This window comes from Panthera pardus, unplaced genomic scaffold (assembly GCF_024362965.1).
Source record: "Panthera pardus isolate Hobbes unplaced genomic scaffold, ASM2436296v1 HiC_scaffold_3, whole genome shotgun sequence".
NCBI lineage: Eukaryota > Metazoa > Chordata > Mammalia > Carnivora > Felidae > Panthera > Panthera pardus.
The window spans coordinates 25,076,669-25,099,364 of NW_026526876.1; the positions used below are offsets into that span (position 1 = coordinate 25,076,669).

The following is a 22,696-nucleotide window of genomic DNA, read 5'->3' on the forward strand; positions in this document are numbered from 1 at the left end:
CCAGAAGATGGGTCTCTCAACTCACGAAACCTCTGGAGAAGCATCTTAACCTTCTACCTTACTTTCGTTTCCTACCAGTCAACTTTCCTTTCAAGGCTCTAAGCTTGACTCCACCCAGGCTACCACATCACCCCCCCAAACCAGCACTGGCACACTCCCCTCCCGCCAAGCAAATGTGTACACACACACACACACACACACACACACACACACACACACACACACACGGGGTTTGCAAAGCCAGCTGAGGATGGCCGGCTGAGGACTCTGCCCAGCTGGCCTGGTGAGTCACTGCCAACCGCGTACATGAGGGGGATAGCAGGATACTTACACACTACTGTCCGTCATGGACATGGAATCATCAGTCAGTGCATCGCTGGATATCTCGCTATCATTGGCGCTGGTGGCTGGCGCGAAGACATAGCCAGAACCTACGTGGTATGGATTAACAGGGTCGCTCCTCTTGAAGGACCTGCGGGGAAAGTACAACAGCAGTGCGTCACGGCTTCGCACCAGACACCCAGGTAACCAGGCAATCCGGGGACCCGCGAGCGCATGATCCCGCCATGTGCTCAGGCCAACCTGCTGCCCAGGGCCAGGTGCTCATCTGGGCAGACGGCAGGGGCCACTGGCTCGCCCTGGGGAGAAAGCAGGCCGGGATCCCGTGCTGCCAAGGGCAAGTCTGTCAGGGGTGACAGGAAGCCATAAGCAGCCCAGGGGACCCTACCAAGTGCTAAATACACGCTCAGATAGAGGAAGGAAAAGGGGAGGCTACTGAGTGAAAAAGGAGAATTAGTCCATACGGGTGAAGGGTCTTCTCCCTCCCCACCACCATACCCAAGCCTACACTGGAGGAACACAGTTCCAGAGCCCCCAAGAGGTCTTTCGCATCCCAACTCCCTGTCTGGGGTCTGTTGGCGTAGTTCCAGGTTTCGAGCAACCAAAGGCCTGGCATAACCTTCTCATTTCAACCTGGGTCCAGTACACTGGTCAGATGGGACAGAGACACTCAAGGCTTCCACCCCACCCGGAGCTGGGCCTCTGCCGCGCCCTCCCCCACCTGGGCAGCTAGGCTAAGGCTAAGACCAAGCCCCACAGGATTAAAATGAGCAGCGCCGCTGTTTCAAAGGAAGGTCCAGGCCCCTCCTCCAGTGTCTCCTGCCCTTTGTTCAGTGGCCTCAGCCTCCCCATTCTGCTCTCTTGATCTCCCAGAACAACCAGTGTCCCTGTCCCCTGCTGGGCTGCATTCCTCTTGTGTCACCAGCAAGGAACATAGTGGGGAGGGCGGGGGGGGGGGGGGTGAGGAAGGGGCCACTGTGGTCCGTGAGCTGCAGGAAGGGGGGCCTGTCAAGCCTGAAGTTGCAAGAGGCCTCAATGACAAAGAGCCCAGCACACTCGACTGGGCCCACCCAATCTAGCACACTCAACTGGGCCCACCCAGTCTACGCCAACAGCAAAGAACTCAGCTGGAGGAGAAGCGGAAGGCCCAGAAGAGAGAACCTATTCCAGCAGGCCATTGCACAGGTCTCTAAAGATGGCCTTGGGGGTGGCACATGAAAGGCACTCGTGAAAGGTCAAAGCAGTCTCCACGCGTGATCGCGGCACTCCTATTCACCAGTATGTGTGCAGCACTGTTCTGAGCTCTGGACTGACCCAGCCCGGGTCTCTGGTCTCCTGGCACAACAGGGCCTGGTCACAACAGGGGGCGCTGCCACTGGGGAGGCAGACTGCGTCATCACTGGCCCACAAAGAGGGGCACAACTTCACACACATCCTTTCATCCCCAGCCCATGCTTGCAGCCACCTGGGGGGAGGAGGCGTTCTGGGCACACGGGTGGTGGCCCTGCAGGACAGCAGCCTGTCCCCAGGTCAGAGTTGGGACTCTCACCCAAACCCGTCCTGCCTCCCAATACAAAGACCGGCCTCAACAGTTTAAAAAGTTCTAGCAGCATGAGTGACCCAGGCCGGGCGCCCAGGTTGGACCGATGGACCGAAGGAGGGTCGGGTGTGGGCAGGGAGTTGTGGCCACAGTTTGGTGTGAGGGAGTCAACGGGGGCAGCTGGGATGGGAAAGACGTGGAAGGGTCAGGGCCCTGTCGTTAAGGCCTGAACTCCAGCTCGAGCTGATACCACGAACAAGAAAAGTTACATCCAGGGGCGTCTGGGGGGCTCAGTCAGTTAAGCGTCCGACTTCGGCTCAGGTCGTGATCTCGCAGTGTGTGAGTTCGAGCCCCGCGTCGGGCTCTGTGCTGACAGCTCGGAGCCTGGAGCCGGCTTCTGATTCTGTGTCTCGCTCTCTCTCTGCCCCTCCCCTGCTCATGCTTGGTCACTGTCTCTCAGTAATAAATAAACATTTAAAAAAGAAAAAAAGAAAAAAGAAAAGTGACATCCAGAGTCTTAACACGTTAGAGCCAGAACGAACCTCTAGCAGAGAGGACCTAGGCCAAGCCCCTCAGTTTAGAAATGTGACTAAAAACGAAGCATCTCCACAGACGGCACGGTTAGTCCAGGCGGGCCCTTGTTTTTGGCGCAGCTGTGTGCCCAGCACACAGTAGGTGCTCAAGGAACGTCCGCGGCCCCGGCGTCATGCAGCCTCACGACCGTGGCAGGAGGCGCGGAGCCCCAGGTGGGGGCCAAAAGCCTGGTCGGAGGCCACCTGGCTGGAGACCTGGCCACACAGGGAGCCCACATCCAGACTCCCACAGGTGCTCAACATCAGCAGGGACCATCTTAGAAATGGCAGGTGGGTGCAGAATGAACCAGAAAGCACACATGAGGAATGTCACCCTTGAATCTGCCGAATACCTTGGACCAAGGGATGGTCCACTGAACGGGCACTGGGACACTGGCCCTGTCCTTGTATCTGTAGAGGGCAAGGAGTCTCAGGATATCCCCCCAGGATATGCCAGGCTAACTAAATAAGAAGGGAAGGTCCTCCCGGCCTCAGAGCTGGTCCTGCATCACTATGGGATTTCCAGACACCAGGGCTGGAGAGAGAGAAGCGGTGGGAGCAGAGGAGAGGCAGATGACTTTTCCTGGGGAAGAGACGGGATGAGGAGGATTCAGTAACAATCCTCGGAGGCAGAGGATGGCAGAGGATAGCTGTGTTGGCATCGTCACTAACGGCAGAGCAAGAGGAGACTGGGCTCTTAAGTCAGAACGAAGAAAGTGCTGCCCGCTGGTCTGAGCGGACCCATGGATGTTATGGAATCACCCGAGTCTTGAAAACCGTCCCAAGTACCCAGCTCTCCGGGGGGCCTGGACAGGGTTACTGCCTCGAAGCAGGATGAACAAACGAGAGGAAAGTCTCCAGGGTCCCTTCCTGGCTTCAGAAGCCCAGGGCAGGTGAGCGCTCTCAGCCCTGGACAGGGAACAGGAGTGGAGAGGCGAGAACCGCTGCTGGCTCAGCCCCCCGGCCGGCAGGTGACCAGTCACGTCACCGCCTCCACTGACGTGGGGTCTCCACCCAAGAAGCACACGGGTCAGACTTGGCCAGCGGCACCAAGTTCTTGCGTTCTCTGAAGACTCCAGAGCACTGTGATTTGGGGAGATGATAGTCCTACTCCAAAAACCCAACCGCCAACGAAAACTGAGCGGGCGCAACTCTCCTGCAGGGTTTGTGGTGACTTCTCCTTTTTTCAATTTTATTTGTTTTAATTTACGTCCAAATCGGCTAGCATATGGTGCAACAACGATTTGATGGTGACTTCTAACCACGCGGCGCCGGTGTGTTTGCACGCTGGATGCCTGTCCTGTGCAACCAGACTGGAAACTCCACGAGGGCAAGGACCGGATCGGTCTTCTCTGCGTGCGGCCCCTCAGTGGCGGGGGGGCGGCGGAGCGTGGCAGGCGCTCTAGACTTTGCTGAACCTCCTTAAAAGACCTGGGACCATCCTGTGGGTGGCTGGAAATTCTTTTAGTCTAAGAGACATCAGTACAAGATCAGGAGAGCCCAGATAGCCCTAAAGAGCATCCGGACCCTCTCTACCCCTCCAGTGCTGCCATCTCTGTGGTATCAACGCACTGACAAGGTCCTGGATTCAACCTCTGCACGGAGAAAAAGAACTCACTAGAAATCCCTCCCTCCCCGACTAAGAAGACAGCAGACTCCAATCCGTGTGTGCGCACGGCCTCGCGCTCACCAGAGTGGATCGCAAAACACATGGATCCCCAAAGAAACTCGTCCTCCGTCACTTCCAAAACAGAGGGCTCCCGTGTGACCCGTACTTAAGAACAGAATACACCGCTCTCAGCTCACTTGGCGGCAATAAAGTATTTGGATTTCCCTACGATCGTGACAGAGGAAGGAGGGCAAAGCAGAGGAAGGGGCCGGGTTGTGGAGGAGAGAGAGACGGAAACTCCACTTTTAAGAACCCAGAACTTTGTCAGAATTGCCACATAATTTTAAGAACACAGATTAGAGCTCTTTTCTCGTATCTTAAAAAACAGGAAAAGAAACTCAACCACGCTACAGTAATTGTACCCAGATGCTTTATTTCTCCGGTGCTCCCACAGTTGCCGCAAGGATTTTAAATTCCTACAGAGAGTGGGGGCCTGTGTGGCAGACTTCGCACCGGGCGTGCGTCCACGGACCCCCATGTGCTGTCAGGGAGCAGAAGTCCTGGGACCTTAAGGGGAGGGAAACTGCTGGCCTTTTCTCCCCAGCTTATTCTTTTTCTTTTTTTTTTTTTAATTTTTTTTTCTTAATTTTTTTTTAATTTATTTTTGAGACAGAGAGAGACAGAGCATGAGCAGGGAAGGGGCAGAGAGAGAGGGAGACACAGAATCGGAAACAGGCTCCAGGCTCTGAGCCATCAGCACAGAGCCTGATGCAGGGGTCGAACTCACAGACTGTGAGATCATGACCTGAGCGGAAGTCGGATGCTCAACCGACTGAGCCACCCAGTCGCCCCTCCCCAGCTTATTCTTATCTCTTATCTCCACGAAGGTGCCATGGCCCCGCCGCACCCCCCCCCCCCCCCCCAGCACAACAGTGCACAACAGACCTGACCTTTGGGATCTCCCTCCGGATCCCCACCCCCACCACCAAAACAACGCAACTTAACAAGTATTTGCTTCTAAAAGCTGTGCCCTAGGACAGTGTACTTACAAAGTCACTGCCCAAAGGCAGCCCTCTCTTCAAGAAGCATTTTCTAAGGCAAGATCAAGAGGGCGTTCAGGGAGGGGTCTGGCACTCGAGTGGCACTGAGCGCCAGAGCCATCAGATAGGCAAACTTTCACCTGTGAGTCTCGGCACACTGCCTCCATCAGAGGCTCCGTCCTCTAACTGGGGGCTCCTGCCTCCAGCGTATCTTTCCTATGGCATCAGTTTCTTTGATAATTGCAGCCAAGCTGGATGCCGGTGGCTTCGCAGGCCTCATCGGTGAGGTCTTTCAGAGAACAGGAAGCACTTGGAGCCAGCAGAGGGCCATCTGCTGGGCCCGACTTATCTCAAGGGAGGCCGGAGGAGAGCCGCCAGGCACCAGAGGATGGCACCAGGGCCAGGGCAGACTGGGAAGGGCACAGGGAGCACTCTGTGAGCCTAGCACTGTCTCCTTCCCAAAATAAATGCTGGGCTGAGCTCCTAATCCCACAGCCCCTCCACACACACACACACACACACACCTCAGCGTTCTGTGGATATGTCTGTGTGCTGGGGTTTTACACGTGCTCTACCAACGGGTCACTCTTGCTCTAAGTTATTTATAGAGACCATCAAAAGCCCAGGCATCCCACTCAAGCACCCACAAACCAGAGTCCTTCCCTCCGAGGATAATTCCTGCTCTTCCGTTCCAACTATTTATATTAAACCTGACACCAGATCAGTAAGGACACAAACAAGTCGTTACAAATGAGGCTCCTCTGAGCGCCCAAGGAGAACGCAGGGCTTGGAAGGCACCCAGCTGCCGGGGCTGCTCCTCAACAGCTGATGGGGACCCTCAGCAGGACTCCCGGTCTCTGTTTCATTCACGTTACTAACTTATGAAGCCCATCCCCGAAGCCCCGTCCCTCGCTCGATGAGTGAGTGCACTGCAAGGAGGGACAGACCTGGAAGAGCGGGAAAGGATCCCCCATCCCAGTAACGGGCTGAAAAGACAGACTTAAGCCCAACAGGTAGAGGAAGTTGAGGCCCGGGAAGGGGGGCCACTCTAAAACTTGACGGTGACTGCGGGCTGGAGGCCGGGACTCACTCTCTGAAAGGGACATCCTCACCTGGTTGCCCTTCTCACACATGTACTCATCATCAGGATTAAATTATACTAGTTCTAATGCTTTACGACTGTTCAGAACGTTTCCCTTTACGAAGGGCTCCCGGGTCTATTGTTTTGATCCCATAAGAGCAACCTAGGACACGAACAGGACGGATGGTGCCTGTCACTGCACAGAAGGACACATGGGGTTCATAAGACTTCAGCCCAGGTAAGCAGGCAGTGGACAGGGCTGGGACCCAGGCCTTGGAAGAATTTGGGACACCGCCCAATACATCATAGGCACGCCTGAATATCTCGTATGTGAAAATGAAATCGGATGGCTCTTAAGTTCTCTGTGACGATGCCCGGTTAAGACACATGGGCTTCATGTAATCCAGGTAAAATACTTCATTTCAACCCAACGCTGGGAGAAAGCACACACAAATAGAGCCTGGAAACCTCAGGGGCGGATGAAAAGGTGTCTTTATAGATCAACGATGCCAGGGGTTCACAACCAAGAAGGCAAGCCCTGGCAACACAAAGGATCTTTGGCCGCTGCCCCTGGGGATCTAAAAAGCTTCACAAGAGTAATCTCCAGAAAGTTTAATCCTGGTGATATCCCACTGGAGGGCTCTGGAAAGGGGAGGGGCACAGCGAGGCTGGGTCTCTACTGCCCACCCACAAAGGGGAGGGGTCACGAAGGGTCCTGCTTGGGAGCGTTTTCTTAGGGTGAAAAGTCCCAAACCACCAAACCAGGTGCAGTTTACAAAGGGGGCACTCTGGGTCCTGACTCGGGCAGACACAGAAGCTCCACTGTTGGAAAGCCCCTGGAGAAGCAGCCTTACCACAGGGCTTAAGTAGTCTCAGCTTCAGCTGCCAAACTGGAGGGCAAGGAGGCCAGCAGAGATTTACCAGAATGTCCGCCTAACGGAACGGGGCAGTAACAGGTGCCCACTGACTGCCCAGCCACAGGCGCCAGACCTAGTAGCTTCCCTTCAAACAACCTGAAACCATAAGCTTCAAGACGCTGAAACAACTCCTTTCACGTGATCCCATGCTTCGTTTCAAAAGCCAATCCAGCGCTACTTAGGTGTAGACCAGATGTCTGAGTGTGAGTAAACTCGCTCTCAAGGCTGTAGGAGCGCCCTCTGGTGGCTGGAGAACAAGCTCTTCGCTCCCCATGGAAAGTCAAAAAGCTCTTGGCCAGCCCCTAAGTCACTGCTTCTAGGCTCGGACATCACTATCCTGCCCCCTCGTACTATCGCTTTTGACACTGAAGGCCCCTCTCTACAGGGAGAGGGCAATCTCCACGGAGGCAGCCACCAGATCGCATCCCCGGTTCCAAACACATGAAGAAATACACAATGGAGAGCAAGATAAACCATTCAGGTAGCTATGGAGTGCCCACCGCCCCTTCCACGGCACGCCAAGGGCAACGACCTCAAAGAAAAAGGCTCATTCTGGAGAGCTGGAAGGGGAGAGAGGGGGAGACACAGAAAGACTCATTCTAACGGGAGGTCTGAAGTTGCTGGCAAAGGTCAAGAATCTTAAGACTTGGCCATTCTCCTTCTGTAAAGGGCTGTTGATCTTTGAAGCCTCTAAAAGGGAGAGTACTCCAGGGCCCCGTCCCCTCCGCCCAAGACTCTTCTCTGCCAGCACCAAGCAACACAACGATCAGCTGAGGTCTGACCCTTGGGCTGCAAGCATTTAAAACCTAGATTCATATACCAGCGGGCTCCAAAGCTAAGGGTCCTTTTATTCAGGGAAGTCACAGGACCTTGCCTAGTTAGGATAGGTTTCCTGGCGGGTACATACCTAATTCTCCAAAGAGAACCGCAGCCAGAGTTGTTAAGGCAACTGCTGGCTCTTATCTTAACAGAAAAGTTCCAAAGACCCCACTTACCCCCATGTCCGATGGGTGCACACGCTATTTCCCAGGCCTCCACGACCCAGCTGCCTCCCCAACCACATTAATTCCACTCTCCACTGATTAGTGGTGAATGACCCCTTCCAAAAGTGGTGTTTAGTGTATTTGGTGACTCAGAGGCATCAAAAGCTGCTGTCCTCTCCCTCTCTCCCTCTTTCTCTCTCCCTTCTAAGACTGGCCCAGGATAATAAGTAACCCGCATTAATGAACACTGCTTGCCCCTGTTTGAAGTTAGCCCTGGAAGACTGCAGGTATGCAGCTGTGGGAGCACACTCTTCCCCACTTTAAACAACGAAAAGCCAAGATCAAAGGGTTCGTGGCCAGCGGTCCTAGCTCTCAACAGACCTTTGTCGGCCTCAGCGGCACATCCATCCAACCATCCACCCCACTCAACTCCAAACATCTGCAAGGTCCGTACCCTCCTCCAGCCCCGGCCCCCTCCCCGGCCCAGGTCTTACCTGTATCCATTTTCAACGGTCTCCGCGGACCTCGCATTGGCTGTAGCCCTCAGGGTTTTGCTGGACAAGCCCACCACGGTGGGTGACAGTTTGCACTTGAAGTCGGCACAAGCCCACTCCTCTTCCTCGTTCAAGGTGGGGAGGTAGCCACACACGACCTTTAGACTCCCCAGGCCCCCGTTACTCATGTAAGCTGTGTTTTCTCCCCCACTCCTCACATATTCGAGGTATATATCAGAAGTCAAAAACATCTGGTAGGCATTTTCCTCCATCACCGACTGGATCTCAGTCTGGGCCTGGTCGAACATGATGGAGTCAATCTGCTGCTTCCTGATGCCATCTCTAATGTAGGTCTTGGTGGCAGGCTTCAGCTGCTTGGAGACGATGCTGTTGTTCTCGATGTACCGTTTGTAGATCGCTTTGGCTACTCGTAAAGTTTTGGCATCCTTCAGGTTCATCTGCCTGAACCCATTGCAGGCAAACCAGAAGTCCAAGGTATCCACGCATTTGTCCCTCTCCAGGAAAGTGCGGAAGAGATAAGCACCGTCTTGATCGCCCAACAAATAGTGCAAAGACTTGGTCCACCTGGTCAGAGGGGAGTCCGGGGATGCCCGCCCCTCAGGCTCTCCCAGCCCACCCTCGTTCCGCCTGGCGTTGGAGGAGACAGGCATGGGTTTGGTGACCTGGCCCTTTCCCACCCCGGGCTGGCACGGTGGGGTCTCCCCTTCTTCCCCCGGAACGGGGGGCCGGGGGGCATCCTCGTGGAAGCTGCTGCTGGGGTCTGGGAGGCGAGTCACCAGCACAGCACTGCTCATGGCGAGGGAGCTCTGCGCACGGAGTTCGGGAATTGTTCTCTTCCCCCAGCTCCTGTCAGCGATCAGCGTGGTCTCTCTTTCTCTCTCAAGTCAGCAGGGGCTCATCTGAGCCTCCTTTCTGGAAAGAAAAGGAAGGGGGGAGGTAGGGGGAGAGAAAGGGGTATTGATCTAATCAAAACCAGATCTACCCAACATCAAAGCAAGAAAGTAAACAGGCTTTTCAACTCCTCAAATTCAAATCAAGCAACCCAGCTATCTGCGAGGTGCTCATCTAAAGTATCCGACGCTGCTTTTTCAAAGGCGAAATCTGAGCTCCCAGCACGTTTTGGGAGGGGGAAGGCGGGGAAGGTGAGCTGTGAGCTCGGAGGGTGGGAGCTGGGGGTGGGGGCGGGGGGGGGGGGGGGGTGGAAGGTGTAAGACCGAGCCTTCCAAAAACCCACTCGGCCTGGGCGCACGCAGTGCTGCCTGGGCTCCGCTACCCCCCCCCCCCCCCCCCCCGTCAGCATCAACTCCAAAGACGCGCACCCCGAGCCGCCGGGCTGTGTGCAGGTGAAACCAATTTCGGTAAATTTCCCCACTCGGCTCTCCGCACAGATAACTCGAGCTCCAAACGTGCCCTTCCCCGGCATCTGGTTCCCATTCCCCCCACCCACCCCTTCCCTCTGCGCTCCCCCTTCCCACTCCTTAAAAATTCAGAAGATCCTCGACCGAGAAAGAAGCCCGCCCAGCAAGGGGCGGAATGGGCTCCCAGCTGGAAAACGCCCCCCTCCACCCAGATGTAAATGTTCGCTGCGCAACCCGCCTCCCGCCAAGAATCCGGCTCAGTCTACACCTCGGTGTTCCCCGTTCGCCAGAACCAGAAATCAACTCATTCAGGCAAGACTTTGATCTCCAAACTTTGCGAGAGAGCAGAGAAGCCTCAAGACCCGCCGCCCCCTACGCCCCCCACTTCCGCCCCCAGCTCCCCTCCCGGAGCCACAAACCCTACAAAACCGGATCAGAAACCGTCTCACGCTACCATTGCCTCTGCCAAGAATCCCAAACTCTACTGACCTCAAGCCTGTCTTTTTTCCAAAAGAAAAAAGTCTTATCTGACCAATAAACAAGCCGCTTTCCCTAGCACTGGAAGGATCAAACTAAGGAGGGCAGGGGCGGGCCGGGGGGGATGGGGCGCGACCCCGAACCAGGGGCCCCAGGCCGCCGGGCTGGGCAGCTCCGCCGGCGGAGTGGCGGGGCCGCGGGTAGCGCCGCGCTGCCGGGGCGGAGGGAAGGTGGGGCGGCCCCGTTACCTGGAAGACGAAGGCGGCCCGAGGCCGGGCTCTCATCTCCGCGGAGCCCCACCGGCCCGCCCCCCACCCCCCCGGCCCAAATCCAACCGAACGCTTCCAGAGCCCCGGCGAGCGGGCCGCGGAGCGCGGGGCAGGAGCCCCGGGAGGCGCTCGCGGCACCCCGAGCCCGGGTCGGTCCCCGGCGCCGCCGCTCGCAGAGACGCCCGCAGAAAAGGCACGGAAAGCAGCAGCCTAGTCCAGAAATGGCGACGCGCGGAGTCTCTGCCTCTCCGCAAAAGGGGCCGGGGCGGCCGGGGGCGCGGGGCCCGGGCGGGGAGGAGGGACGCGGGGGACGCGGGCGCCCCGGGCTCGGGCCGCTCCTGCGCGCAGACTGAGCCCGGGCCAGCGCTCGGGGCCCCTAAGCGCGGACCAGCGGCCGGGAAGGGAGGAGGGGAGGAGGGGAGGGGGGGAGAGAGGCGGGAGGGGAGGAGGGGGCGGAGGGAGAGGCGGGGGGGGGTGGGGTGGGAGGGGGCGGGGGGGAGGGCAAGCGGGGGGCGCCGCCACCCTTTCATCCCACCTTCCAAAGGCACTCCCGCGCACACTCACACCCCGACTCACATCCATAACAACGCCTGCGACGCGACCCCCGGGGGGGATCTGCCCCCTCTCCGCCCCCGCCGCAGCCGCCACTTGCAGAAGTCTCTCGGCCGGGCCCCCCGCCACCCGCTGGGGAGGGGGCCCGGGCGCAGGGCGCGCGGGGCGGCCCGGCCAAGCCCCCCGGAGCGCTGGGCGCCGGGCCCGCCGCTCCCCTCCGCGCCAGCCCGGAGAGCGCCCCGAAATAGCCGGCCTGCCAACTTCAAAGGGCCGCCGGCACATCAAAGCGCGCGGGCCGCCCGGCCGCCGCGGCCTCGGCACTCACCATTGATCCGCGCGCGCGCTCCGCGGCGAGACCTCGCAGGCGCCCCGGGCAGGGCCCCGGCCCCGGCCCCCGGATCGGCTCGCAGCGGCGGCCCCGGGCCCCCCCGGGCCGGTCCCGGCGTCGGGGAACATCGGGAGTCGCGCGGCAGGGGAGGGGGGTGCGGGGAAACAACAATCCCGGGATTAGAGCAAGATCCACCGGGAGGGAGGGTGAAGCGGCGCGCTCCGCCGCCCCTTTTATGCAAAAGACCCGAGTGGGCCTCCGCCCCCGCCGCGGCCGCCCCCGGCCCCTCCGGCCCCCGCCCGGCCCGGCTTTCAACACAGGTCCTGTTTCCAGCAGTCACTCCGCGCACCAAATGTCCTCCGGGCGCTTCCAACAAAAACTGCGCTGTGGATTTAACTGTGCACTTCAAAGGCGCGAGCCGAGCGCACGGTCCTGAAAGGGAGGTACGCGCCGGCCGCGCCCCGGGCCGCCCCCCCGTGCCCCTGCCGCCCCTCCCCAGGGCCGTCCGGCTCGCACCACCCCACCGAGCACGGGCTCGGCCCGGTCGGACCCCCTCCCGTCCCCGGCGCCCGCGACGCGGCTCGGCGCGACCTCGCCCCCCGTCCAAGGGGGGCTTTCTTTGAAGCGGCTCCGCTGGGGCCGCGCCTCCACCCCCACCTTTTACAGCAGGGCTTTCCGCGGGGGAGACGGGCGCCTCGGACGCCGGGCGGCCGCGAAGTCCATTGCTGTGAAGGGTTATTTTTATTTCCCGGCTCTCGGGTTGTTACTGAGTTGCCAGGACCTTATCAAAGCGCAGCCGGCTCCAGCCGACTCCCCCGGGCCGGGCTTGGGGAGCCAGTGATCCCGCCGCGCCAATCACAGCCGCGCTCGGCCGGCCCGCGCCGCCCGCCTTAAAGGGACAGCGCCCCGCGCCGGCACGGCCCGGCCCGGCCCGCCCCCGCCGCACGCCCGTCTCCCGCGTTAACTCTTCCAGGGTCCTCCTCCACCCCCCTGCGAGGCCCCCGCCGCCCCGGGGGCGCTCTCAGCCGGAGTTCCAACTCCGTCTTTCAAGTTCTCCGGCCTCTTTGCTCCAGCTTCCTCCCCCTGCCTGCCCTCGCCCTCCCCAGCTCTGGAAAGCAACAGTTTATTGTAGCATTCTGGCCGTCGCAAGAACTGCAAGCAAGCAGATTTTTTTTTTTTTTTTTTTCTATCATCAAACACTTTTCCACCTCTATTCAAGTTTCCCTGGGAATTTGGGCTGCCAGGATCTTGTAAAGGGAGTTCCAGTCCTGGGATCCATTGGCCAAGTGTCATAGGGCGAACGCGGGCCTGGACGCGGAAGGCATGTGTGTGCCCTTGCGCGCGTTTTTCTGAGTGTGGTGCGTTTGTGGATGTGTGAAGATGGGGGGTGTGAATCTGCCAGCACAGGCCTGAGTGCTGGAGATGGGCTCTGACACCTCGTTAGGGAGCATGCCTCAGTTCCCTGAAGATTTAACTCCCAACTTACCAACCTGGCCGCCAGAACCCTTCTTGGGCGCGCAGAGAACATCTTTCTGTAACAACCGCATTCCCAACGCGCTTTTGCCGGCGTCGCCTATGCTGCCATATGTTACGTATTAAACAGACATGGAATGTCTTTTTTCTCCTTGATCTGCAGTGTGGATGTATTGAAAACTCCTCACCCACTGTCACCTTTGAATGTCACCTCCCCACATGCCGCCAGTAATGTTGATGAGGCACAACCGTCTCTTCTCACTTAATGTAACAAGAAAACAGGCCACAAACCTAGAACGTCTATTGCTATAGAATGGTCCCTCGTATGATGCGCTATTAACTTGAAAATCTTAAAGGTGTCAAATTGTTTCAATAAGTGAAAAGGGAAGCCCAGCGCAGACACTGGGCCAGGCTTGGGGTCCCCAGCTCTACTCACTTTCTTATTTACTTTTTTTGTTGAATTAATGGATGACAACGCTTTTCAATGCAGAAGGGCCTGTAGCCTATCATGAGACCTTCGGAACTTTGAAAGATGCAAGAAATGGGTCTCGTTAGGCTTCTGTAGGAAAAGAGAAGGATGGTGAAACACCCATGATGTGCCGGAAAAGAATAAGCAGTGGGGGGCTGTGCCCTGCTGCCCCCAGCCGGTGGGGCTGCAACAAGGGACTAGAGGCCTTTGCAGACCACGCTGCCAGACTTTTTCGCTCCCGAGAGCCCAGGCGGGTGACATTTCCCTTCCCAATACCTGCCCTTCTGTGTCCATGGCTCACCTCCCCAGGCAGCCAGGCTGACAGCCAGCCAACAGTCCAGGCTACGGATTATGGCTACCTCAGGGCAAACCGGGAAGGCTGGGGCTACAGTGTGGCCGGATGACTCATCTTTGCCTTGGGTCAACTGCTGGGTGTGAGGAGCCTGGCAGCCAGTCCCCTTCAGGTCGGCTCCGTCTAAGAGCCTGGCCTTCCGGTATGCTGGTGCGTGGGACCTATGGCCAAGGGCACACCCACCCGCTTTGGCGACCCCACGACAGCTGGGGGCAAAGCCGTCCCTGTGGTTCCAGGGAGTCTTTAGGCCACAGAGGGTGTCATTACAGGAACAGAAGTTGTATACAGAGGGGAGTAAATTGCCACGGCAGTGTCTACAACGTAAACAACAGTAGCATGCGCGTGCACACACACACACACACACACACACACACACACACACACACACACCATGTGGGGGAGGGGAGATAGAAAAAGCAAAACATCCAAAATCAAAATAAACAATGATCAGAAAGAGGAGGCTTTAAAAAAGGAAGTGGAAACTTGGTCTTCATGGGTGGTTTTCCTCCCCTCCCAGCTGTCCCCACTGACCCTTCGCTGCCCCCCAGCCAGCCTTCATCATCGCAGGCTCTGCTTCAACGGAAGATTCTCCTGCTCCCTCATTATCCCGGCGCTGCGGCAGCCGGAAGGAGGGAATGGGGATGGGGGACACAGACACAAGGCCTGGTGTAGTTTGGATCTTCTCCTTAATGACCCCTCTGAGAGCCTGATTTCCAGAACAGGTGCTTGGTCACCTTGGCCCAATGACTCCCCCTCCATCTCACCCCTGCCCTTTCTCCTTCCCCCTTGACTTCAGATCTGGTGGTACATTTCCCATTCAGTAGGAGGCCGGGCCGAGTGCTGAGAAGCCAGGAGCCCTCTCAAGCCTCCGGGTCTTTGACTACTTGTTGATAATATTTCCGGAAGAGAATCCAAAGTCCTCTGCTTATACCCAGCCCCTTTCTCAAGATAGCACAGTTTTCCATTTTCCCCTTCTCCCTGGCAGCAGGGATATCATGTGACTTGTTGTAATCCTGCACAGTTGCCTGGAAACTGGAAAGCAAGGTGATGGATTTCTGCACATGCTCACTTTCCCCCCTCCTTTAAAGAAAAACCCTACAGAGGATAAACCACCTACTTTGCCTAAGTGCAGACAAGTTTAATAAAGCAGAGAGTATAATTCTTTTCTGGAATTGTGTATTGGGTTGAAATCCTAGAATCCCAGAAAACAAGGACTCAGGACTCCCTGGGAAGCATCTGGCCAGATCTCCAAACTTTAGTCGGCCCCCCAGAAACCCTTCTGGAGTGGAAGTCACACCAGTTGAGACTTCGGAGGACACGGTTTTCTAAGATTCAGAGACTTTGCCTTCTTTCTTTGGAAAAGTGCCACCTTGGACAACGTACCTCCGATTAAGGAGGGAGGCGGAGACAGGCAGAGGTAACCTTTCCTAAGACGGCAGGTTACCGAGTCGTTCTGAGTCTCTGTGTGTTCATCTGTAGAGTGGAGGAAACATCTCCGAATGCCATTATGAGGATAAGCAAGAAGATAAGTGTCCAGCAAGATGTTTGACACACAGTAGACACTCCGAACTGGCCCCCCAGTAGCCTGGGAAGAAACTGTCTCCAAACCAAAGATGCCCTCCAGTCAGGAGTCATGCCCGGGGTTGGGGGTGGGGTGCTGGATGCTACCAAGGAGGTCCTACAGAGGTGAGCCCACCCTGCCATCCTCCCTGCAGAGAGGAGCAGGTGGAGAGGGAAAGGGGGCTGTGCCTCTGCCGTCTCTCAGAAACAGTCCTCTCCTGTACCCCCCAAAGAAACATCCTAATTTTCTAGCCAGGGGCCACTTAAAGTGTTATCTGATCCAATCCACATTTTGAGGTGGGGAACTCAAGCTAGGAAGAGGTGAAGAGATTTTTCCCAGGATCACTCCACCCATGCTGGAGCTGAGCTGACACCTTGTGAGGGTTCTGACTCCTGGTCCATCCTCCTGGGAGGAGACCCCGGGGAGGGCTGGCTAAGAGGGGGGGGCCCTGAGTTTCTCAAGTCCCTGACTAATAAACATGTTTTGAGATGTTTTGCTAAAAGAATCACCCCAGGGCTTCAGCCTGAAATTTGGAGTACACTTCCTTCTGCCCCTGTTTGTGGACCATCTCCGCCCCCCCCCCCACCTCCCGCACCGCCAGGAGCTAGGCTATTCCACGAAGTCTCTTAAGGTGGCAGGTGTTTCCGGGGGCATCGGGGGGTGGGGGGGCTGGTTCACCTAAGGGAAAACTGACTCTAACAGAGCCCAAGAGGAAGAAGAGAAGAGGAAAAGGCCATCCCAACTTCCCACCCTTCCCCCTTCCTACTTCCTCTCTCCTTAGCGGAGGGGGGACTGGGAGGCCCAGGTGGAAATTTTGAAGCCACAAGAGAAAAGGGGAGGGTTCTCGAAGAAATCGTGTCCATAGAAGTGTCAGGGAAACTTATTCGTTAATAAAATTAATGGAAACACATCATTTAAATGTTAAATTGAAAACAGAGCTAATAATGTAAAACTTCCTAATCTGACTTACTTCCAAGGGCCTTTAATAGTTATTATAAATGGAGCTACAAACTGCCGGGCTTCTGGCATCTCGCCATTCAGCATCTTTTAAGAGTTGGCCTGAGCTTGTAGCCAGAGGAGACCATCAGTACGAACACAAATCCAGAAAGAGGTTCTGAGTTTTGAAATTTTCTTCTCCATAGCGTCAAGCGGACACACACGAAAAAGGTTGTTTTCAGGAAAGGACGCAAGGAAGAGGTAGGAAAAGGATCTCTGAAGTACCACCCAAGCGGCAGCATGGGAAACGTTGCTATAAATAGGTCTGTGATGCCAAGCTCTCTCCATAGACCTTGCTTTCTGCTCCTGATGTCTCATCCTGCTCATTTGAAGCAACTTCTGGAAAGTGAGGATCTGCCAAGCTTGGAATCCGTTCCTTTATTCTTTCATGTCGTGTCAGTGTCTTGATTTGCTTGGAACATTCCCACAAGCTGATGGCCTGCTTTCTCTGCCTCCAGGGGATTGGCCACAGCAAGTGGGGGGGGGGTGGTGGGAGGAAAGGATGCTTGGCAGAGTCCCAGGCCGCCCCAGCACACCTAGAATGGTTCTGGATATTTGCTCCCCATGAAAGAACCTTCCCCAGGTCAAGTTCTCAACATGCCACTTGATTATGCAAACTGCCTTGGATGCTGCCTACACCGCGCATCCCACACTTCGCTAGCACCTGGCTGGTGCTCCAGAAATATGCTGGCAAACGAGGAGTCTACACTTGCTGTCTACACTTCCTCCTCTCTCATTGTCTCCTCAACCCTCAATTGTCTTTCCCCCCTTGAAAATCACTTTCAGCCACTTAAAAACCATCCTGATTGGTGAATCCCATGGGCCCGTTTTGCTCTGGCTGGGGCTGTACTTAAGCAGCAGCCTGGCTCCTTCTTCTCGCTGTAGTTCAAGCCTCTCCCGTATCTGTCAGGACTTTCTTACCAGGAACACCTGTATCTCACACTGCTCCGCACTCCTCCCCAGCCCTAACACCCTGCTCTTCCTCTGGTTCCTTCCCCCTGAAATGGTTTCTGGGCCATTTCCTGCCCCACCCAGCCTTCCAAGCCCCATTCCCTAGAGGCCTGCAGCCCTGCCCTCTCTCACTACCTCCCTCATCAGCCTCACCTTGGGGGGGGGGGCCCACAGCTGTCTCACATTTCGCATCTTAAAAGGGAACCTACTTAGTCCCTGGTGAAACCAGCCATCCTCCTGGCAGGCAGCGACCTCACCAGGCCCCGCTGCCTCAGTTAGAAACCTGGGCCATTTCTAGATCCTTCCTTTCCCTCATCCATCCCCATTCAGTCACCTGGCTTGGTTGATTCTGCCTCTGAAACATCTCCTAAAATCACCGCCTTCCCTCCATGTCCACAACCACCCGCCAAGCTCCGGCTCTTCTCTCTTGTCGGGAACAGCAACATTCTGTTCTCCCGGACTGCAGTGTATATAGCCCCTGCCCCTGGGTCCCCGACATGTTGCCACCATAGAGAGAGCATTCTGCACTCCAAGATTGACCATATCATTCCCAGCTTCAAATCCTCTCTTGGCCACATGCGGCCTCCGAGCCAGGCCCACACAGAGCCGGCTGTACGGTGCCCAAGGTGGTTGGCCCTGGCCAATCTCAGGCTCCGTCTCCTGCTGCCTCTGGCTCCCAAGCCCCTGCCAAGGGCGGTCCTGCATGGTGACTCCCATCTGCTATTCCTTCGTGCTTTTGAACTTGAGAGATTCCCTTGGCCAGCAGGCCACCCTCTTCGGCTTCCTCAATCCCTCCCCTGCCGCGTCCCCCCAAGACTGGGAGAGGCTCCTCTCTTCTATCTTTCCAGGGCACCAGGGCCTCACCTCTAGCAAAACACCTCTGCTGACCTACTTCTCTTTACCAGCCATTCACCCGGGGACTCTGAAGAAGGGGCCCTGTCTTTTGATACAACCCAGTCCATGGCCTCCCTCAACCCAGTCCATGGCCGAACGCATTGTGGACACAGGTGATAGGTGAAATATTGAACTGGTGCACCACACGCGTGGGCCAACCAGCACGGATGCCAGCCTGGGTCCCGGGGCTGGGTCACGAAGTCCCCCCCAACCGGGGGCAAGCCTTTAGTTGCTGTGCTTGGGGAATTGCGGTTGGTGTCCTCTAAGTGGCCCTCAAAGATCCCTGTGTCCTGTACCCTGCCCTGTGTCATTCCCTCCCTTGAACGCGGTGGGGCTTAGTGATTTGCACCTCACAAACGGAATACGGCAGACAGGACAGGACGTCCCTTTTGAGACTGGATTATAAAAAGATGGTGACTTTTATTTTAGGTGCTTTTTTAGGCTCGTGAGGCAGCCCTGTGGAAGGGAGAGGCCCAGGGGGCCAGGGACAAGGCTTCCACCAATGGAGGGAGGGATCCCGGAAGGTGATTCCTACCCAGCCAAGCCTGGAGCCCCGTGGAGGCCAGCTGATAGCTTGCCTGCAACTGCATGAACCCACCTTGAGCCAGAGGCGCCAGCTAAGCCCAGATTCTGGACCCACAAATTGAGATGCGTCCTTTCAGAAGGGGAGTGGCAGGCCTGTGGGTGAGACTTTTGCCCTGTCAACTCACACTGCTGATGCTGAGAACCAACTTGCAATACGTGGGGGTCCCAGGGGTCTTTTCTGCACTTATGTAACAGCACATTGATGGGGAATGGCGAAGAGCGTAAACCGGCAATAATTACAACGTTTGAAGTTCTTCCAAGGTTACTGGATGTTTCTGTAAAAACATATCCAATTTCCCCAAATAGGTTGCGACACGAAAAACCAAAATCGTTTTGAGATTTTACTGAGTTGCAGGCCAGTGACATTTGATCACACCCAAAAACGTTGACTTTGCTGCCACCTTTCCCAAGTTATCGGGGTTCTCCCCCAACTACATGGAAAGACAGAACTTATTTGTCTATCTAGAAGGTAAATAGGAATATTATTTGTTCGTTTATTGCTTCAGATTTAGAGGAGGGAAAGGAATCTTTCCCCTTGGAGCAGTAGGGAACCTGGAAGAAAGACGCAAATGAGGATATCTTTGGGATTAAAATGTGTCACCCAAAGTAGCAGGGGCTGGGGTTCATTCTCTGTAAGACATTTGTAAAGGAATCTTCAGAATTCCTATCCAGGAACTTAGATGCAGGGGAGTAAACTCCTGACTGGGGTGGCCCAGAGTAACTCTGGAGACGTCTTTATTGTTTTTGTTTTGTGGATGTGATCACTGACTGCACATCAGGTATGGGCTGAACGTATTTAATGGTTTTCTTAGCAAAAACGCGAGTCACATCCCCAAATTAAAATGTGCGGAGTGAGCCTCTCCTCCTATTACTAATGCTCTGTGCATTAAAATTGCCCCAATAACTTTTGAGTGTAGAAAAAAGATACAGTAATCATTGAAACCACAAAATCTGTCTTGATAATCTCAACGAATCACCCCCACACTTGGGAGATGTTAGGGGAAAAAATTAAGTGGAAAAAGTCAGCCTTGAACCAGCCCGGCTCTCCAGACAAGGAAGACTGGAGTTCTTCGTGATGCCACGAACTTCAACAGATGCCCTGATGGGAAGGCCAGTCTTTTAAGCTGAAAATACCATTTCCTCTCTCCCTGAACTGATGAGTATTTCTTTTTTGCAGAATTAAATACCTTTCTCAAGGTCAATTGGTTTAATGCGTCAAGTGTATCTCCCTGGGTACAACTTTTTGCATGAATCCATTAATTCAGAAATAAAGGAATAATCGAAATCCGGTTGCCTGACTTTGGGGTCACAAGAAGTGGGTAAGGGGCTTCCTCCTCCTCCCTTTCTCAACGCCAAGGTCAGAGGAGAGCAGTGAGCCAGGTGTGAAGGGCAGGTGTGAGACAGCTGCCTGCCGAGTGGAGTGCCTTCCTGGTGGCTGCTCAGAGGGAGCCCTGGAGGAGCCCCAGGTGCAGGACAGCTTCCAGAGGTCAAGACCTAGAAGTTCTGCCACCCAGAAAGGGCGCGGGCGCCCAATGGCCGCCAGCTTCCCCCCCACCCCCACTCCGCCCCCTGCTCAGCTTTCTTAGGTGACCACCCACTTCCTGTGGGTCTAGCAGCTGCTTCAACTTGGCTTTTCAGTAACAGACATGACCTTCCCAACCCCCATCCCAGCTTTAACCTTTTCTACCCCGACAAAGGCCGCTTCCCCCACTCCAGCCTCCCCAGGGGGTCCCTGCTCTGAATTCCCCTGTGAAAAGGTGTCAACCTTACACTCTACAAGACAATGGAGGGCCTGGTGTGCACTTGGGACGCTGCTCAGCTCCAGAAGAAGGGACCTTTTCTCCAGGGGCCCGGAGGGAAGTGGAAGGTGGGAGTCCAATGCCGCGGGCACTAGGGCCCCAACGTGGATTCAAAAGCCAGAGTACCTGACCTCTGCAGCTAGCTGTCAGGGGGAAGGTGGGGAGGAAGAGATCTACTGGGGTGGGAGGGCTCAAGTGGGGGCTCTGACCACCTGGGACGGGAAAGCCTGGTGGGAGGAAGAGCCCAGAATCCAGGCTCTGAGAAGGGATGGCCGGCCCCCTACAGAGAGAGTCTGTCCTTTCTCTGTGCCTCAGTTCCCCCAAGTATAAATTAGGAAGAATGGCGGTGCCTGGCTTGGGGGTTGAAGATCAAATGAGATGATGCAGTACAGTGGCTGGAACCCCCCCTGCTGACCCTCGAGCAAGGATTAACCGTCTTGGGGAAAAAACTAAGAGAACAACCCAGACTGGGGCCTGGCTCCCCCGCTAAGGACACCCTGCAAGTCTTTTGGGCTCTTTGAGACTCCCTTCCCTTAACTAGAAAACGGGAATAAAGTAATGGCAGGTTTCAGATGGAGCCTGAGGGGAAACGTTCTAGCCAGTAAGTTCCGCTTCTGGAAGATGCTGGTGCTCAGCCTTCTGGGACGGACGGTTTGCCAAGGCCAGCTGAGGTCTTGGCACACGTTTTGTCTTCTCTGTGCTCACCCCAGTCCTCAACGAGGGGTAATTAATGGCTGCAGCCAGCTAACTTCATGCGGGTCTTCTCGAAAGCACCCCCCAAGCTTTGCGGCCATGACAGTGGGCCAGCCGTTTCGTCTTCAGGGCATGAACCCTTGTCCAGCATTGGCACCCCCGGCCGTGCTGCCTCCTATCACCACCACCTTCCACCCTCCATGCCTTCCCCGGGCTCCCACATGAACGGCCTTGGTGCGTTTTATGATTCTGCTGTTCCTCCCAAGGGCCGTGAGGTGGGCCCCCAGGGGGTGAGGTCAAGAGAAGGGTGTGCCCACCCCTGGCCCTACTTGTCCTCAAACCTCCCAGCAGCTACCCCTCCCTCAGGGCCTTCCACGGAGCTTCGCCCAATTGGCAACAGGCATACACCACGGTGTGCTGGTTCTCTTTTTGTTTCAACAATTTTTTAATGATCTGGATGTGACCACCAAGTTGGCGATGCCTTCCCCCCGGCACATTTGTTCCTCTCTTTGTAAATCCTGCAAGGTGCTGCGTTTCAACGATCCTTTTCTCTATGGATTCCATCCCTTATTCTTACTCTGCGTCGAAGGAAAGCTTGTTCAAAGACAGTCCTCCGGGCGAGTGTTAGACGGCCACAGACATGTCAAGCCTTCCTGCCAGGGTGCGTTTTCTGTTGCCGGCCAGGGGGTTCCTAAAGTGCTGGTGTGTGGGGGTACGGGCCCGTCTTGCTCACCAACGAGGCTTCTGTGTGTCTCTGAGATGCAGCCAGCTGTGACCTTGGTGTTGCCGTGATGTCGGGCGCCCCCCCACCCCCCTGCCCCGCCACCCCGGGGCAGACGAGAGGTTCAGGGGATGACAAGAGTCCAAGAAGGAGCCTCTCCCGGAACCTCTCCGCCCCTCTGGCGCTCTGCACGCTGACTCAATGCTCGCCTAACATGCTGTCCTGTACCCTTTGCCCTACCTGGGCTATCCTCACGCTGTGTGTGCCTGGCACGGATCTACAGTGTCCCGGAGGCGACTTACCCACGGCTCCCAGAGCCCCCTCGGCAGGGATTCATCACACGACACTGAAGGGGCGAGCGAGTCCCCTTGTGTCTCCCCAGCACACAGTGCCCCGCAGAGCAGGCGTTCAGTGCTGAAGGCAGTAGGAGGGGAGGCGGAGAGGGAGAGGTGAGTTTGGTCCCCCCCTGGTGGCCCACGAAGGAGCCTGGATGAGCTTACTAGGTACAGTGCACTCAGCACGGGGTTCCTAGGCCTTGTTTCCTGAGGCTGGATGAATGTGTGGGGGCAGGGAAGGGCAATGGAAACACTTTGGGGCTTTCCTGCTGGCCCTTCACTACTTG

General features: G+C 56.3%; 3 protein-coding genes across 3 annotated transcripts in view; 1 reads left to right on the forward strand and 2 right to left on the reverse strand.

The window, feature by feature from the left end:
- The window catches only part of AXIN2 (axin 2), a 29,222-nt gene extending 19,831 nt beyond the window's left edge, over nt 1–9,391 (reverse strand). Inside the window, exons 1-2 of the mRNA XM_053892310.1 lie at nt 8,576–9,391; nt 332–472 (exon numbers count right to left, since the gene is read on the reverse strand). Coding sequence (XP_053748285.1) covers nt 332–472; nt 8,576–9,390 — 956 coding nt within the window. The 5' untranslated portion in view covers nt 9,391. The remainder of the gene's footprint in view (nt 1–331; nt 473–8,575) is intronic.
- A 6-nt stretch (nt 9,392–9,397) lies between these two features.
- Nucleotides 9,398–22,696, reverse strand: part of CEP112 (centrosomal protein 112) — a 462,552-nt gene continuing 449,253 nt past the window's right edge. The window contains exon 28 of the transcript XR_008418577.1: nt 9,398–9,508. The gene's annotated coding sequence lies outside the window, so the exon portion shown is untranslated. The remainder of the gene's footprint in view (nt 9,509–22,696) is intronic.
- LOC109277161 (translation initiation factor IF-2-like) lies at nt 10,556–12,203 on the forward strand. The gene is made up of 2 exons (XM_053892213.1): nt 10,556–10,988; nt 11,245–12,203. The coding sequence occupies exons 1-2, from the start codon at nt 10,556–10,558 to the stop codon at nt 12,201–12,203; spliced, it is 1,392 nt and encodes a 463-aa protein (XP_053748188.1).

Coding starts and splice junctions, on each gene's coding strand:
- LOC109277161 (XM_053892213.1), top strand. CDS start 10,556: ATGGGGCGCGACCCCGAACCAGGGGCCCCAGGCCGCCGGGCTGGGCAG. Junction 10,989..11,244: donor GCCGGGGGCGCGGGGCCCGG/GCGGGGAGGAGG, acceptor CACCTTCCAAAG/GCACTCCCGCGCACACTCAC.